The 19,707-nt window shown below is 43.3% G+C and overlaps 1 protein-coding gene across 1 annotated transcript in view; it reads right to left on the bottom strand.

Annotated features, from left to right (window-relative positions):
• Positions 1–743: 743 nt before the first annotated feature.
• Positions 744–19,707, bottom strand: part of LOC126183810 (conserved oligomeric Golgi complex subunit 2) — an 85,124-nt gene continuing 66,160 nt past the window's right edge. The window contains exon 12 of the mRNA XM_049926057.1: positions 744–962. Coding sequence (XP_049782014.1) covers positions 870–962 — 93 coding nt within the window. The 3' untranslated portion in view covers positions 744–869. The remainder of the gene's footprint in view (positions 963–19,707) is intronic.

The following is a 19,707-nucleotide window of genomic DNA, read 5'->3' as shown; positions in this document are numbered from 1 at the left end:
CATAGTTTCAGATCTATTACACATCATATTATTGGAATAAGTGTAAACTTATAAACATTACAACTAATGTTATGTGCCTGTATGTAAAGTGTTTTGTTTAGCAAAAAGGATGTTTAGTTTCACTCATCATAATAACACTATATAATATATTCATTTAACTAAGTATTAAATTTATTGCTTTCGTAGAAAGATAAAAGATTGAAAATAAACATTAGTGATAAAATCCTGATTATAAAAGTATGTGCAATATTTGTCTCCCATAAATAAACCCACTGTGTTGCAATCATATCTTCCTATGTTTCCCACTTGTGCAACCTGTGGCATATAACTGTCTCTGTTACACACCTCCTCGAAATAGTGCAGTGCTGGTGGAAGCTCCAGTGCTGAGCAGGCTTGACTGCACTCCCAAAGTGCAAGTGCTTGCCAATAGCAAAAATCTTATTCAGGCCTGCCACAGATGCATTTTTAACACACAGTGCCATTTACATATCACTCCATTAGTCAGTATTATTGGACAAACATGTTTTCCAAGAGCTGGTGGAAGAGGATGTGTATGGCAAACCAATTCATGTTCTAAAGTGGAATAATTAGGTCTGTCATAGATATTGTCAACTAAGTGGCATATACGTGGGATTATAGATATTTCATTGTGTAACAACTGATTAAGCTATCTCGTTAGATCTCATGACTATCAAAAATAGTAAATATTGTGTGCGTGATGAAGAAAAACTTTCATTACAATATATTTCTCAATTTTCTTTATTAAAGCCATAACTTCAATCTTTGAAACCTTATTTTTACATCTTTCTTAATATAAGTTACATTTCATCTGACAAATGTATTTTCTGTTCTATTCACTGGACTGCTGGTCATTTTTCAGATTTAAGTGTAGCCTCTTCAACAAGGTTAATAAGTTCTTCCAGTTTTTCAACTTCTGATCTGTTTAGGCCCTTATTTTCAACCTGAAAAACAAACAATTGCATAATATGGCAAATATAATAACTTACTTTGTGTGTGACAGAGAGGGAGGGGGAAGGGGGAGGGGGAGAGGGAGGGGGAGCTGCTGTAAGTTACTTAATATCACAAAAATATGACGGACAAGTTCACCAAAAATCTTATGAAGAGACCAGTAGAGATTAATATGAGATCTTTAAAAATCATATGATTACTACCAAGCACTATTTTGTATCTGAATGGCATTTCTTTCAAAAACTTTCTTTATACACTAATGTCTAAAAGTTAAGCATAATCACAAAAACACAAAAATAAAAAGAGAAAAGGTGAGTAATCACCCAACGTCACCATAAATATTTACCTACAACCCCTGCTTTGTACAGGAAAGGAGTATTCCCTGCTGTGAACAGTGGTGTAACTGAAAGGTAAACACAAACAATGCACGTCTCTGTCTTATTTGTCAATTCATAGTGATCGTAGTGTAACCTCTTGCTGAAGCTGACAACATAATCCAACAAAGACGCCATTTGGAACCTGTTATGCAAAGCAGAATACTGGGCCACCTGGAAGCAGGCCAGAGACAGACCGAAATCTCACTATCCTTGGATGTGCCAGTGTCATTTTGAGGTTCTGACGATGGTTTCAAGACATGGGAGATGTTTGTCTTCCACAGCAGGATTGATATCAGGCCGTAACTGCCTGACAAAATCAGAGTACACCTGCAAGACAATTGGCTGCATGGTTGCAAAGCTTGCACCTGCCTCAGGAAATGATGTTTGCTGACAAACTATGTATCAGAGGTTCAGAACAGCAGGGCATGTGCATTCCACTCACTGCAGCACAGAGACAGGCCCTTGTATTGTGGAGTCAGCAACATCAAAATGGACCATGAATGATGGGAGGAATGTGCTCTTTACAGTAAATCCAATTTCAGTTTACAAAACAGTTTTCATTGCATATTATACTGGAGAGAGCCAATACAACCCCAGGAGCATTGTGAGACTGGTTTGATGGTGATGGCATTATGCTATAGGGTGACATTATAATGAATGACCATATGGAGCTGCACATCTTCATTGGTGGTCAAAGGACTACTTTAAACACTCAGCTACAGAGATGAGGTGCTACTACCATACATTCACCATTTCAAAGGTGCAACTGGTCCACACTTTGTCTTTACATACGATAGTGCTCGTCCGCATCGAGTTGCTCTGGTGAATGAATTTAAGATGACAATATCCATTGCATGGAGTGGACAGCAAAGGCCTGAATCATATAAAACATGCCTGGGACGCATTAGGGAGATGAACAGCATCCTGTCAGCCTCCACCAAGGACAACCCCAGACCTCCACATTGCTCTTCTGAGGAATGGGGTCGATCGCCAAGAGAGTCCTGGAAACATCTTACCGTCACAGTGCAGCATGTATGGTTATTAGGGGTAACCGTATCACAGATTAACAGTTTATTTTTCTTATTTCCTAGTTGTTTTATTTTCTTACAAATGTTCATCTTAGCTATCAGATTTTTTTAACAGTCTGTTTTGGGCACTGTTGTATGTCAAATGTCTTGTGATTTAACTGTAGCTTGTCCAGTAACCCTTCTGCCATACTGATAAGGCAGTATGTCCTCTTTTCATGATTATGCTTAACTTTCAGACATCCCTTTTTCTGCTGACCATCACCCCTACCACCAGAAAAGGTCACGATTGCAAAATTGTCAAGGCAGAGTTTGACAACCTGGTCACTGCCAGTGTGCTGCACACTTTGAAGAGCCCGTAGGCATCCACTCTTCACCTTGTCAAGAACAGATGGTGCCCATGGGGCAATTACCAGGTGCTAAACTCCAGCACCATTCCTGCCTGGTATCTTGTGCCACTCCTACGCAGCTACAACAATTTGCTGGCAGATGCTACAATCTTCAACAAGTTTGACTGCACCAAGTCTTTTCCCAGATCCCTGTCTCACATAAGGACAACCAGAACACTGCCACTATCACACCCTTTGGCTTGCATGAGAGTGCCTTTATGACCTTTGCTCTCTGTAAAGCTGCCCAAATGCGGAAGTGTTTCCTGGATGGCACCTTGCAAGGCTTGAACTCATGCTTCGCCTATTTGGATGACATCCTTGATTTCTGCACAATGCCCAAGAAAATGGAAAGCACCTCTGCATAATCTTTGAGAACCTCCAGGAAACCGGCACCCCTGTCAACACAGCTAAGTGCATTTTTGGTGTCAGCAAGGTGGTACTCCTGAGCCAGACCACCTCCGCCACCAGCTCTCACCCACTGTCCAACAAAGTGCAAGACATCCTCAGTTTCCCACGCCCTGAGAATTTGAAGGACCTCTGCTGTTTTCTCGGCTTGTTAAACTTTGTCCACCGACACCTATGGGCTGCCACTACTATGCAGGAGCTGATCGGTCCTGATTTCAAAACAAAGGGGAACACGTCAGTGCCACGGATGCCCCACCATCCCACTTTCCATCACGGTTGATACCAGCCAGATGGTCACTGGTGCTATCCTGCAGGAGCATGTCAGTGACACCTGACAGCCACTCGCTTTTTTCTCCTGCAAGCCCTTTGCCACACAATGCCACTGGAGTACATACGACAAGAGCTCCTTGTCATCTACAAGGCAATCAAATACTTTTGGCCATCAGTGAAGGTCTTTCACTTCACAGTCTTCGTCGACCACAAGCCTATAATGTTTGCCCTCTCGAAAGACACTGACCAGTGCTCCCCATGTAAGTTTTGGCGAGTTGTTAATCTCTGGGTTTATCACCAACATAAGTCATGTTGCCATGATTGGCAATGTCATCACTGACTTTCTCAGCTGCACCTGCACCATCACTTCATCCCTTGACTATCAGGTACTCAATACTACCCAGGAGCACAACTCAAAACTCATCTGCCCTTGGTTAGGTGTCACTTTCAGCCACTGCCTCAATGTATGTTGACCCCTGGCTCAGACAGCAGTATCTGGCGTAACATATCCATTGGCTCACCATGCCTGTTCCTATCTGCTGCCTTCTGCAAGGCAGCATTCAACTAGTTAAACAACCTCAAAAACCCCAGTGTGCACATTTCCACCACTCTGGTGATACAGCATTTTGTGTGGCCAGGTGTTCAGAGGGGCTACAAGACCTGGGCCCACACCTACCTCGCCTGCCAGTGGGCAATGTCAGTCACCACATACACATCCCTGTCGCGACCTTCCCAGATGCTGGGCATCACTTTGCCCATATTCACGTGAACATCTGCAGCCATCTATCTTCCTCTGATAGCTGACACTACGTTCTCACCATTGCCAACCACACCAGCAGGTAGACTGCACTGGTACTTCTCGGCATTTACATCACTCATGAGACCAACGTGGAGACATCAACCACTGACCTGGTCACAGCTAGCCAGCTGCTGTTCCGGGTTATTTCCTGGAGCCCACCACCTGTCATGTCCGAGTTCATCCACAGCTTGCAGGACTGCATGGCTCACTTGCGAGACACCCTCCCCCCCTCAATGCCGTGCAACCTAGTCTTGCTCACCCAAGTAATACTATGCATAAATGCTCACCAGCCCCCACTGGGTCCTGAAGTGGGACCCCAAGATGTTCTTCCATCTCCATGGCACACATACCAGCACCACAATTGATGGGCTCAAGCCCGACTATATGCTGCCTGACCTCACACCATTCAACCTGACCCCATTCTTGTAAATACCCAACAGACATCTGCTGCCACCCATGGTGGCACCACACTGACACCACTTGCTGTTGATATTGCTCTCCCCCTGCCCTATCTCTGCTCCCCCCCCCCCTCCCCAAAAGATGCCAGCCCACTGCACCACTGCCTAGGACATTGTAATAAACCCATTAAGCTCACCAGCATCAGCACTGATCCCAACCCACCAGCTGCCAACACAAGTGCCAGCATCCCTGACATCTGGCACACTCATGCCCTAGCCCCTCTTTCTCTGTTGCAGCCTATGCCTGATGCAGTGATTTCGCCTCTACTGCTGCCAATAGCTGACTGTGTCCAATGTTGCCTCACCATCCCTGCCACCTCCACCATTCTTACAGCAGTGTTATTTCACACACTGCAGCACCTTGTCCTGGACCTACTGGCACCTAACCTCATGCCAGAGGCACTAGTGATTCAATCTCAGAGTGGCATCCCTTCACCCTGTTGTTCCAGCCAACCTGGCCTGGCACCTCCACACTGTGCACTGCTATTTGACACATTGCTCATGCTTGTGGCCAGCACCTTGCTGGCCCTCCCTGTCATACACTGGTCTGACAATACTTACAACCAGCCACCCCTCCTACCTCACACCCAGCGTTCTGAGTCCAGCACCCACAATCTGCACCCGCATCATCAACACCACCACCCTCGGCCTCGCCTTTGGTACAACATGGTCTCCTCCCCTTCCCACTGGCACCAACCTCTGTTGTCACCTTTCTCCTCCTTCGATCTCTGTGAGGGTGGAGAGGGAGGGTGTGTGGGGGTGGGTCCTGTGTGAAGGCCCCATGGTGCACCTCAGACTAAGCAGTACATGTTGGCCTAAACTCATCCTCAATTCAGATCTTCCCTTTGCAGTCACACCATCAGAATTCCCCCCCCCCCCCCCTGCCTCTCACATACGTACATGCGAGCACGCATGCGCCCCCCCCCCCCCACTATCCCCCCCCCCCCACACACACACACAGTGACAGGTGCACAATGTGCTTTCACACTTCATATCTGAGACGCTTGCAGCAAAGTACTGAGACTCACCCATGCCACCTCTACTCCTGCAACACAGCTACGTATGTAAAACAGTGGTTCATGCCACAAGGCATTTCCGCAAGCATTTGTGCCCCCGTGTGTGTGTGTGTGTGTGTGTGTGTGTGTGTTATGGGCGCTCAATGGCAAGGTATTCAGTGTCTTTACACTCATTAAAACAAACGAATGTGAATAAAATTTCTAAAATTGTTCCTCATTCATGCAATCGAACTGACCACACAATCACTCTATCCCACATGCACTAAAACAATGGAAAAAGAGTAAAAGTAGCTATACATGAAATTAAAATGTAAGTATAATGACAAAGGAGCTAAAAGAAAGGCATAGGCAAACGTCACTGGCTGTCCACTTAAAAAAATGGTTGAGCCAGTCACCCTGTTAACACATTTAAATCATTTTCTTAAAATCTTGGGGAAATACCACAAGCACCACGCATTGGAGGGCCCTCTTGCCAGAGCAAGAACCCAGGCACCATAGGGCTGTGGCCTATGTGAAAACATGTAAGGAGGACCTCACCCTGTCATCGTGGCTGGAAGGAGGAACACCAAGGCAGCTCTGTGGACTTTACTGGATGGAGCTTATTGTCTGTCACTTCCAGCAACTCGTCCTCCCACCAATGCAAGACTCCGGAGCTCAACAGCAAGCCTATAGCATGCAAAGGGATGGAACACTGAAATAACTGAGGATCACAACATGCCTCCTTGGCTGCTAAGATCTGTCCTTTTGTTCCCCGCAGTATGCTGGTACCCAGCAGAAAGACACCTCCTTCTCGAGTCGTCATAGTTAGGAGGAGGGCACCCTGGATGTTGTGGACGACTTTATCTGCTGGGTACAAATGTTGCAGAGAGTGAAGGGCACTCAGAGAATCGGAACAGACCAGAAATGTAGCACTGGAAGAATGTCTCATCTGCTCTAGTGCTCCCAAGATTGCATATAATTGTGTGTCAAAGATAGTAAAGTACTGAAGCAGCAGGACCTTGATGACATGATCCAGGAACACAACACAGCAACCAGCCGAGGCCTACTGCTTAAACCCACCCGTAAAGGCAGCTACATGGTTGTGGAGGTCATATAAAATGTCAGAAAATATTGCATTAAAAACATAAGCAGGAGTGCAGTCTCTCACCTAATCTCTCACTGCACCAAATCTAAAATTACTCTAGGCCTCTGCAGTACCCAGGGCAGCAGACAGTTAAAACTCTGGATTTGGGGTTGCACTTGCTCTAAACAGAATGACTCCAGCTTATGATGCATGCGGATCCCAACTGGCATTGTGGCTCATGGATGGTTGGAGAAAAGGTGTTCCAGAGGCAGACAAGCAACAGTATAATATGTGGGTGAAAACTGAGCTGTGAGGAACTTACATGGCTGACGCACCATGAGGAGCTGCCACAAGATGGTGAGTGGCAGTTCCTCACCCTCAGCACAGAGACTTGCTATGGGACTGATCCTACAAGCACCCATGGCCAGCTGAATCCCCTCATATGAACAGCGCCAATGATCTTAAAATAAGCAGACCTCGCCGATCCTTACACCATGCACCCATAGCCTGGCCATGAACACATGAAAGTCCTATAAACCTGGAGAAGATGTGCCCATGGCATTTTATGATGTTCAGTGCCTTGAGGGTTCTCGCAGGTGTGTCAACCATGACAATTTGGAGTAAAAAATGAGGCCCAGAAACCACACTCAGTCTCTAAAATGTAGGATGGTGTCCCTCTTATGCAAGTCAGGTAAATTAAAAATATGACGTGAACAATTAAAATGCGCATGCGTGTGTGCCCCCCCCCCCCCTCACACAAACACAAACACAAACACAATCACACACACACACACACACACACACACACACACACACACACACACACACACACCATTCTCCTGTTCCGAATCACTGGACAGCAAGTCACCAACTCAGGTTGCTGAGATAGAAAGGACCATAGGAAGATGGGGACATGGCTACAAAAGCCCCATTGATGCAGTTGCACGAGAATACTGTCTCTCCAAGTAGTGTCATATGCATAACAGATATCAAAGAATACAAAGAATATGTCAACATATTGACATTTACATAGGAAGGACTGCTGAATAGCCACCTCTAGTAGTGTCAGGTTGTCGACAGCGGACCAAAACCTCCAGCATCCACGCTGAGAGTGGCTAAGGAGTTGCCCAATCTCTAACCACCAGATGAGATGACGATTAACCATTCACTCCAGGGCCTTTCTACACAGCTCGTTAAGGCAATACTTTTGTAACTACTTGGAGATACTGCTTTGAGGAGAGGTATCCAAATTCCTGGGGATGTTACCTGTCTGCCACATATGATTAAAAATTTGAGGAGGACTTCCTTTGATGCCACTGGCAAATGATGAACCATGCAGTAGTGGATTTGGTTGTGCCTAGGTGCAGTGTCACAAGTCTCAGACAGTGCTGATTCCAGTTCCCAAATGGAGAAAGGGGAGTTGAAGGACTCAGAATTACTGGATCTGAAGTCCAACTTGCCCCTCTCTCCAGCCACACTGTTTTGACGAAACGCCTGATCCTGGCTTGCATTAGCAGTAGTTTTTGCAAAATGCTTGGCCAGCACCTGAGTGATGTCTCCAGGTGTTGTCTGGAGACACCCCTGTCCCAGCACTGCTGCTATTGGTATTTGCGTTTACTGCTGCTATTGTGTTTACCAGAAATCCTCCCAATGGCTTCCAATACTTTAGTAAAACAAGTAAAATGGTTGATAAATTATAGGAATGCTTGCCATGACCACTTCTTGCTCTCCTTAATAATGTGAAAGGCTCTGAGGTTGTCTGCGTCGGTCAGCATTTAAACTGTCTGAGAGCTACATGCCCGTCCTGGATTGCAGAACAGCACTCATCTGTCCACCAAGGAACAGTTTGCCTGCTATGATGACATGAACACTTTGGGATGGATAGGTCAGCAGCACATGTGTGATGTGGTCCACCCATTCCTGGAAACTGTTGCAGTGTTCAAGCACAGCCAGCGGGCTGAACAGCACCCAGTTAACCTTGCTGATCATCCATTTTGATGGCTTCTGTTCAATTAACCCTCTGTCCATTAGGTGGATCCACAGTCAGACAGGGTCAATGGAATGAAAGTCTTCAGTTGTTTCCCACTGTGCTGAGTCTGCACGTGCTAGGGAGCAGAATGAGAGGTTGATGGCTGAGGGTGACCCAGTAGCAGCCAAGAAATGAGTGGGACTGCTTGTGTTGAGGATGCACAGCTCACAAGGTCCTTCAGACTTGGCCCCTGGGGCTAGTATAGTTTGAGCCCCATAATACAGCGTGGGCACTGAAATTACCCAGTAGGAGAAACAGATGGGGGAGAGGGGAAGCGTTCAATAAGGCCCACAAGAGCTTCAGAGTCTATTGCATCCTAGAGAGGTAAAGACAGGGAACAGATAGCGACCTTCTGATCCACATGAACTACAACAGCTGCTGTTTGTAGGTCAGTAACCAAGGAGACAGCAGAGGAATGGTGTATTTTATTGACAAACATAGGAAGACCCCTCTTGGTTTCGTCCCCAGTAATATCCTTTTGGTGGAGAGCATAGCCCCGTAGCACAGAGCACAGGGGCATCAGTGACTCTTGAAATACGTTTCTTTACTCTTGAAATACGTTCTTTTCAAGTGTGAAGCAAAAGATGTAGTGAATGTGGGAGGCTGCATGGCGTAATAGATCTTCTTGATCGCTCCATATGGGATGCATTACCATGTCTTAATCTCCTGCAGTTTCCATTCTTCATGGAAGACACTGCAAATGCTACTCCAGACAAGACAGGCTGATTCCCAGAGCAAGTTACACGTTTTGGAGGGGAGGAGAATAAAACTTCATCATGGGTTATCTTGCCACTTTTGTCACAAGTGGTTTCACCCTTACATCCTACAGTGCTGTGCCCAAGGTGCTGCCACTGAAAACAGCGCACTGGTTTGGGGACATATGGCTGTATGCTTAGATGAACGAAAACTGCCTTGATATGCTCTGGGAGTTATATGCTACTGAATGTAAGGATGAACGAATCAGATTTTATGAAATCCCCATTCACCCTTTTCAATATATTTTGCACATCAGTGACCCCCTTGTAAACCCAATCATCCTTCAATTCCTCCTTGGGAATGTTGAACAGATCTCTACAGGTCACAACACCTTTGCTACAGTTCAAGCTATTGTGGAGCTCCATTTCTATGGCATATTCCCCAAGGGACTTAGCTTTCCGGTGATTGGTGACTTGTTGGGAACTTGCAGTTGCAACCAACAGCATGCAATTACACAATCACTTCACTGATTTCAGAGTACCTGTGACAGCACCGAGCGAGGTGGCGCAGTGGTTAGACACTGGACTCGCATTTGGGAGGACGACGGTTCAATCCCGCGTCCGGCCATCCTGATTTAGGTTTTCCGTGATTTCTCTAAATCACTTCAGGCAAATGCCGGGATGGTTCCTCTGAAAGGGCACGGCCGACTTCCTTCCCATTCCTTCCCTAATTCAATGAGACCGATGACCACGCTGTCTGGTCTCCTTCCACAAACAACCAACAACCAGTACCTGTGACACCCTCTAAACCTTTCTGAATATAAAAATGTGAAACCTTCCCAAAGCTGCTCTCTTTTCACTTCACAATCAAAAACACATTCTGACCAGCAGTGTGCATTCTGTTATTATGTACTAATGAACTCTGTATAATATCTGAGTCAGGAGGATTGGCTACACAAGCCCTCTTGTTAATTGGGTGTTGGTACTTATTAGTGGTCCACCCTTTCCGCATGGAGGAGGACGAGAAAATTTTGAAGGATACATCTTGGTCTCGCTATCAGGTAGGGAAATAAAAGTCCACCTAGACAGAGCCCCATGTGCCTAGGTAAGCCTTAAACAAATGAGGCTCTGTATTTTCCCCAGAGGTTGCCTACTAATGGCTGTTACACCTCAACAGCCAAGCATCTCATCGATGTGCAGCACACCTTGAGGCTGAGGTTTTTTTTATAGAGATTTTTACAATCCTCACAATCCAGACAGTCAAGCCAAGACCTCCTTTCCTGAGACACACCCACACTGTAGAATGGTTGCTGAAGCATGCCCAGAGCTTACGGTGACAGGGAACCGGTGGTACTTACCAGTCCCCAGCTCAGGAACCCTGGGGTTGTCAAGATGTGGATACTAACTGAATTTCAAGCTCACACCCATCACAGCTGGTACATTCATGTGATAACTGTGTTCCATTTCTCTGGTTCTTGCCCTGGCCATTTCTCCCATGACAGGCATTTGAGTCTGCACATTGTGTTGGTGAAAATTGTGTTCACGCAGGTGAATACTCAGCAATGAAGAAGTGACACTAGGTTTTGTGTTCTATAATTACTGGAACTAGAGCATTTACTTTTTGGGTGGGTCACCACTACAGAACCTATTCTCGTGCGCTGTTGTATTTAGTGTTACCGTATCAGCAAATGACTAATCTATTACATTTTGAGACCATTCAGTCGTCCATGTTGTAATTTAGTTATTTGAATAAACCTGTTGTCTTTCTTAAACCCCTGAGAACATTATTCATTGTGCAGTACCCAACATGCCTGTCCTCATGACCTCAACTTCAGTTAAATTTTTGTGATTATTTTATTAAGTTGGGTAGGGATACTTTCCAACAAGATTTAAACTGCTGTGTTTGATTCCAATACAAATTTCATGTACAGCGGAAGAGGTACGGGAACTGAAATTGGAAGGGCCAGTCAGACACCAGGATGAGAATGTCCCACCTATTGTGACACAACAGGTATACATATAATGAATTTTACCTCCTGAAGATAGGTATTGTACAGCATTTCTGTTCCATAATTTCATAGTTTTCTCAATCAAATTTTCCTTTTGTTTTTATCATTTTGTTAAAAACAATATTATTTTGTTAAAACACACACACACACAAACACACACAAAATTATTTATTATTTTTACTTTTTGTGTAATTGAAACAAGCGTACCTATGACTGCCATTGCAATAAATATACACTGACTAACAAAAAGGGGAAGCGCCCACAAGACGTGATCAGATGTAAATGTAACTTCATATAAATTCACACCAATGGCAGGTATGTAAATGATCAGAGTTGGAATTCTCTGTAACACGTAGAATGGCCACCAGAGTGCACTCGTGTTGTTCATGTTTTAGTGTTGTTACCAAGCCTCATAAGATATATGAAGGGTGTGAACAGTGTCAGATGTTGAGTGATCACTGTGAAGGACACAGATACGCTACATAAGTGTGTGAGACAGTACTGTCAGCACCCGTCAGAGTTTAAAGGGGTCCTAATTGTGGGTCTCCATTTGGCCAGCTGGCTGAATCATACAATATCCAGATTTGTGGTGCATTCGGATGAGACAGTGGTCCAATGTTGGAATGCACAGGAATGTGAAGGCAGGCATATTAGTTGTCACGTTTCCAGCCAACCATATCTGACCACTACAAGGGGGATCACCATATTGTGCACTAAGGAAAGCGTAGCCCCTTCACATCTATGCCTGCCACTTGAGAACAAGTAATGGACTCCCAATTTGAGAACACGTAACGGACTGCCTGCAACGTTTTGCGTCATCCCAAATCATCAGAAACTAGCAGCAGCCAGACTATGGAATTACCATTCCATTGGTAGGCTGCCATTAACACCACAACACAAAAGGCTATATTTAGTGTTGTTGTGGTCAGGAAGCACAGACTGCTGACGAATGGTGTCACACTGTAGTCTGCACTACCCAGGATGACCACTGTCAATGAGTACGGCAGTGACCTCGGGAGAGGTCCCATTCTTCCAGCATTTTTAAGAGTCACAGTGGTGCTACTTCTGGTGTCACGGTGTGGGTGGCCATTGGGTAGGACTTCAGACTGCTGACGGTGTGATCGTGGGAACTCTAACGACACGCATTACATTACGGGCGTCCTACATCCTCGTGTGTCGACCATTATGTGACAGTATTGTTGTGTCATTCTTCAACAGGAGAATGCTCGTTCCCGCACGGACTGTCTGTACGATGTTGAGGTACACTTTTGGCTAGCACAATCCCAGTACCTGTCATCAAAAGAAAACATGATGGACCAGCTCGGATGTCACCTCCATTCCAGTGACAGTATTCAGTTACAACAGTTGGCTAGCTTGCCTCAGGAGAGGATACAATGGCTTTATGACAACCTTCCCAACTGAATCAGTGCATGCATCTAGGCCAGAAGGGATGCAACATCATGTTGATATGTGGACTCATACTGCCAAGTTGTTAGTAAATTTGACTCAGTTTTGTAATCACTGAAATAATATCACATACCCTCTCAACCTGTGAAGCTTCATTTTGTCTTCTTCTCCCCTTTTGGGTGCTTCACTGTTTTTGTCAGATAGTTTACACTTCATTATGCTCTTTCTGTTCCACTGTCACAAGGCCAAATCGACAATGAACATCTTAATTTTGTTTCTACCTGATAATTATGATTAAGAATGATTACTTAAAATAAAACTGAAAAAGCATAACAAGTGGCCCCACACACAAACCTTGAACAACAAGACTATAGACCAAGAGTATCAAAACATCAAACATTGTTCAGTATCTTATAGAGTGGAGTATGAATTTTTACGCCCATACAATTGTCATAATAATTGTTCAACTTGTCCTTAAGCCCTACAGAATCCTATATTTTTTGCTGGATATTATTACATGCAAAGCCAAGGATTACAATCTTATTAAAAACTCAGATACCTGAAGACCTACTCTGTGACCAGATAGTCTTGGTCGGAGAAGCTATCTTTGAATTTAAAAATGGATTACAAATATTTATTGCAGTCAAGACTGCTTCTAATCCATTTTTAAAGTATTTAGGCAGACCCCTATTTTTCTCCATGAGAAATGTTCTCAAAAATTACTTTTTTTGAAAGTCACAGTTGTACTCCGTTTGTGAGAATATGACTATGGAATGCTTAACTTCTGCCGTATTTGGAACTCTGACAAGATTCAAGCCAGGAGTATGTAATCATCTCAGAAAAAGGCTGTGGTGCTGCAAATTGCTGTTTTCACTGGAAGGACAAAAGAGCTGAAGACCGTGCGTCATCCACGGTGGTGTGATAGGTATTTGCTGGCATGCAACATGCAGGTCCAATGTTGTAATCTAGCCTCGTGCCAGAATGTGTAAATCTGGAAGTGTCTCCCCCCCCCCCCCTCCTACCCCCCCCACACACACACAAAAAAGAAGAGAATATTGTATATAAATATGGTAATGGAGTGTTCTAGCAGAACGCAAGTACTTCAGGAACGAATGTATCATCTTACTAAATAAAAGAAGTGTTGAGTTGTCAATAGGCACATTAAAAAAAAAGATTGAAAAATTGGGTCATGTATGTGGTAAAAGCTTGTAGGGGGACTGAACAGAGATCAGGAGGTGGAAGGATCAAACTTCCTTGGCAGTAACATCAGCAATTTCATTTCTCTGGGTGACTACACTTCCTAGGACTCAACAGAAAATTATTTCCTTTTCTTACCCCTATAAGAGAAGGAGCATAGCTTGTACCATTCTATCTGATGAACAGCCCAAGTTTTATTGGGAGTGATGCAGCATAGCTCTGTTTATCTGCTTTTGCCACAATTCTGAATCATACAATAACATATCAACTTGTGTCATCAGAAAAAGACTCCTATTATCTTCTCAGTATGCTATGCCACACTATTCAGTAATACTTAGTGCATGGCCTGTGAACTTGAGCTATGTCAACAGTCTCTCTCTCTCTCTCCCTCTCTCCTCTTTTTTTTTTTACGTGGCGTGTTTTTTAAGTAAGTACCGCTTAGCCACACCACGGCCGCAGCGCTGCGGTTGATGTTCTGCGGCATGCGCACTGGGTACCTACATCTGTTGTCTATGCACTGACGCCATTACAGTCTGATTCTTCCTTGTTTACGTTGTGTACTGAGTGTTTAAGATGCCTCCGATAATCGTGAGTCCCGCCGACTGTGAAGTACGGGCTGTTATAAGATTTCTTAGTGCTAAAGGCCTAAAAGCGATCGATTTTCATCGTGAGATCTGTGCAGTTTACGGAGAAACATTATGAGTGATGGAATGGTAAGAAAGTGGGTGAGAGCATTTAAAGATGGCCACACAAATGTGCATGATGAACAACGGAGTGGGCATCCTTCGGTCGTTAACGAAAGTTTGGTGCAGGAAGTGCACAATAAGGTGAGAGAAAACAAACGCTTTACGATTTCCTCCTTGCAGGATGACTTTCCTAATGTTTCTCGTAGCGTTTTGTATGGCATGACAGATGTTCACAAAACCAAACATTTAGACAGTGCATTGACTTTTCTTGAGCGGTACCACAATGACGGTGATGATTTCTTAAGCCAAATTGTTACGAGCGATGAAACATGGGTGGCCTACATCACACCAGAATCAAAGCAACAATCCACGGAATTGCAGCATTCAGATTCACCCAGTAAAGTGAAGTTTAAGCAAACAATTTCTGCCTGGAAAATCATGTGCACAGTTTTTTGGGACAGAAAAGGAGTATTGCTTGTGGAATTTCTGTCTCGTAATGAGACAATGAATGCAGCAGCTTACTGTAAGACATTGCACAATCTGCACCGTTTGATTCAGAACAAAAGACGTGGTAAGTTGAGCAAGGGCATCGTTTTGCTGCAAGACAATGCCCGTCCGCATGTGGCGAATCAGACCAAAGATCTCATCACATCTTTTCGATGGGAAACTCTAGATCATCCTCCGTACAGCCCCGATCTTGCGCCCAGTGACTACCATCTGTTCCTGCACTTGAAGAAAAACCTAGGCGGTCAGCGTCTTCAAGACGATGACAAAGTCAAAACAGTGGTGATGCAGTGGTTAACAAGTCAGGCGGCTGACTTCTATGAGGAGGGTATTCAAAAACTGGTACAATGTTATGACAAGTGCCTCAATATTGATGGAAATTATGTACAAAAGTAGATTAAGGTACAGGCTTTCATGCAAAAATAAAATTATTGAGATATCTTAGCACGTCTTTTTTTAATTTCAAAATGGTACTTACTTAAAAAACACGCCTTGTACATACACTATCTGATTAAAAGTATACAGACAACCCTATGTAATGTGGACTTGAGCATTAGATGTCAAGAAGGGTGGACCACCAGTATAAAAGGAGCTGGGGATTATTGTATTATTGTGTTGACAGTATAGAAGCAGTAGCAGCAGAAGAACAGGTCAGTCAGGACAGCTCAGTGAATTCAAACATGGACGAGTCATGGGATGTCACCTGAGTAACAAATCCATCAGGGACATCTCAAACCTTCCAAGGCTCTCCAAGCTGACCACTGGTCATGTGATTTAAAGTGGAAATGAAAAGGAACTACCACAGCTAAACCACAACCAGGTTGAGCTCATGAATAAATGAATAGGGACCATCAAGAATTGCAGAGGATTGTATTAAAAAATCACAAGAAATCAGTGGAAAAAAAAAATCACTTGTGAGTTCCAAAAAGCTACCAGCATTCCACCTAGCACAATGACTTTGTTAGGGAGTTAAAAAGAATTGGTTACAATGGTTGGCCAGCTCCTCATAACTCACACATTTCTGTAGTCAGTTCTGAGCAGTACCTGAGGTGGTGTAAAGAGTGATGCAATTGGACATTGGACGGCTGGAAATAAGTGATTTGGAGTGATGAATCATGCTATACCCTGTGGCAATCTGATGAAAGGGTTTGGGTTATGGATGGTGGCTATAGTTGAAACAGTTGGTTTTCATGATGTTAAGAATAATTCCGTTAATAGCTGGTAAAACTATTGTTTTATTGATACACGACTTATCCAGCTGTCAGCGGAATTATTATCATCATGATGCCTATCCACAGCTGCAGATGTTCAGAATATAAAATACTTTGAGAACTGGTTTTCAGTTACACAGCTTTCTTTTGTCCCCAGTTTAACCAGAAGCTGCTGAAAATAACCAGTTTCCGAAATAACTGATTTTTTTTTTTTTTTTTTTTTTAATTCTATTATTTCCACCAATAAACATAGACTTCAAACAAAGATTGAAAAATTCTAATGAAGGCAAAGGAATAGGAGATCTTGATCAATATGAGGTGGCACAAATTGGTCTCAGTGTATCCAATAAAGATGGCAAAGGTAAAGGAGACGAGTGGGGTGACAAAGACAGTGAAAGATCACAAGTTGATGACTTTCCTGCATCATCATTTTCACATTGAATCAATTTTTAACCCCACTGCAACCATAAAATTAAAGATTTAGTTACCGGTATCATCCCAAATTGATAGCACGTCAATAAAATTATAGGTATATCGTTTAAATTTACCTTCTCTTCAAAGGGACATTGTGGACGTTTCACCCTTGTATGACATTCCAAGTTTGTTGTGATCCTTCTGTTTTTAATCTTTTAAAGCAAATAGAGCACTGTTCTTCATTGCTAGTGCACTTTGAAACACAGAAGGAGTAGTCAAATGCAAACCAAACACCAGGCACAATGGGGCCAGGGAATAGTTCCATTCAAAAGTAATCACGACACATGTTAAGACATTTATCCCACTGGGAGATGAGACAATCAATTCCTGTTTCATACAACATGGTCGGCCAGTGACAGATCCACAATCGCACCCACTCTTGCACTTCATCATCTGACTGAAACTGACATTCATGCATGTCTTTCTTCGGATTCCCAAAGATGTGAAAATCACACAGCGAAAGATCCAGGCTGTACAGAGGATGTTGCAGTGTTTCCCAATCAAATCACTGAAGCATAGCCTTTGTCAGATTGGCTGTGTGGTGGTGGGCATTATCATGCAACAGGATGATTCCATCCGAGAGCATTCCTGTGCGTTTTGACGTTATGACCCATTGCAGTTTCTGCAAAGTGTCTTCATAGTGCTGTGCATTAATTGTGGTTACATGCTCAAGGAATTCAACGAGAGTCGAAGACAGAGGTCACCATGACCTTACAGGAACTTGTGTGAACAGCTTTGGATTTCTTTGGAGGGGGAGATGTGGGATATTTCTACTGTTGGCACTGTCACTTGCCCTGGCTGTTAGAATGCTGTCAGATAGAATCATTCTGTTGAACAATAATGCCCACCCCATACTGCCAATGAAGGATATACTTTACTGATTTGGTTGGAAAACACTGCAACATCCTCAGTACAGCCCAGATCTTTCACTGTGTGATTTTCTCATCTTTGGCGACCTGAAGAAAGACAGGCATGGATGTCAGTTTCAGTCAGACAAGGAAGTGCAAGAGTGGGTGCAATTGTGGGTCCATCATTGGCCAACCACGTTCTAGGAAACAGGAACTGATTGTCCCATCTCCCAGTAGAATAAATGTCTTAAAAAGTGTTGTAACTACTTTTGAATGGAACCATTCCATGGTCCAGTTGTGGTGGGTGTCCAGTTTTCATTTGACTGCCTCTTGTACTTCCAAACTAGGAAAGGTGCCATTCTTAAATACAAAGTGTGTCCAAGGACAACAGCAAGAAATTACCAAATAGGTCAGATGAGGACAAGTCTTGCACACTACATGTACATTCGTACCTTTTATAGGCCATACCACACAGCAATGGGTACATTATTGTTACAGTACAGCTGTACTGATTTATTGTTAGTTTCTAACTGACAGAGTTGGTATTAAAATAGCACTGACTGCTTTTCCCCATTTTTTTTATAATAACCCAATGTTTCAAATCAATGGAAATTTTATGAACAAACATTACTCATATGTAAAAAAAAAATTATAAACCAAAAATTTTAGGACTGCTGCTATGGCAAATATGCCAGTTTTTTTACCTGGTTATTAGTAAATAATGAAAAATACCAGTTATTCAGAACTAAAATACTTGTATCGGTTTTGACTGGTCAGTTTTTCCTGTCCCTAGTTTGGGTTTGGCAACTGCCTGGAGAATGTTGCCTGCCATCATGTGTAGTGTAAACGGTGATGTACACAGGAAGAGGCATTTCGGTATGGGGATATTTTTTATGATTATGGTGTAGTCCCCTTACTGTGCTTAAGAAAATGATAAACATGGAAGGATATGAACACAATAGAGGAGGAACAGTTTGGAGAATACGATTGTTTGTATCAGCAAAACAATGCAGTCTACTGTAAAGCAACATCTGTGAAGCAGTGGTTTGTAAACAATAACACTCCCAAAATGGACTAACATGCCCAGAATCTTGACCTTAGCCCAATGGGACACCTTTGGGATGAGTCAAAATGTTGACTTCATCTCAGACCCAAGAGTCCAACACACTACTTGCCCTGGGTTTTGGCTTTTGAGGAATAATGGGTTCAACAGACATTCAGATACCTCACTGTCCCTCAGTGTTCCCAGAACAGTTCTAGCTGTCAAAAATGTGAAGGGTGGATATCCAATATTAATGTCCACTAATAGGTGTTCATGTACTTTTGCTCATATAGTGTATCTTTTATGGGGGTTGAAGATTGTCTTGAGCCTAGAAAACTTCTGCCACATGTTTACCATGTCTGACTATTCTTTTAGAGCCGTGAATTTATCTTACAAGTCCCTCAATGATATGTTCATAAAGAACCTTCAGTTAACTCTGTCTATGAACTTCTGCAAAAGATGTTTTGTTGTCTACAAGAAGCAAGCAAAATTGTCATTTTATTATTTTTCTATGAAAAATGTAAATTTCTTTTAAATTACTTTGGTAACATATGCAAAATTCCATTGAAGCAGCTGTGACACCGCAACTGCACTTACACTGACTTTCTGGACAATACGTAAAATTTTATTCAAATATTTATTAAAGCATATAACTGGTATTTGTTAACTTGTTATAGTACCTCTTCCCTTACTGTTTCTACCATTAAATAATACCTGACAACTCTAAAAATTCAGCAGTTTATTGTAGTAGCACTCTAACAGTTGAGATCTTGAGTGGAGGGATAGCAGGATTATCTATAATGTTATTTCTCCTTAGACTATCCATCTCTGCAC

The sequence above is a fragment of the Schistocerca cancellata genome, chromosome 4, assembly GCF_023864275.1.
Source record: "Schistocerca cancellata isolate TAMUIC-IGC-003103 chromosome 4, iqSchCanc2.1, whole genome shotgun sequence".
Lineage (NCBI taxonomy): Eukaryota > Metazoa > Arthropoda > Insecta > Orthoptera > Acrididae > Schistocerca > Schistocerca cancellata.
Note: the sequence above shows the minus strand (reverse complement) of the source record. Positions and strands in the feature narration are given on the sequence as shown.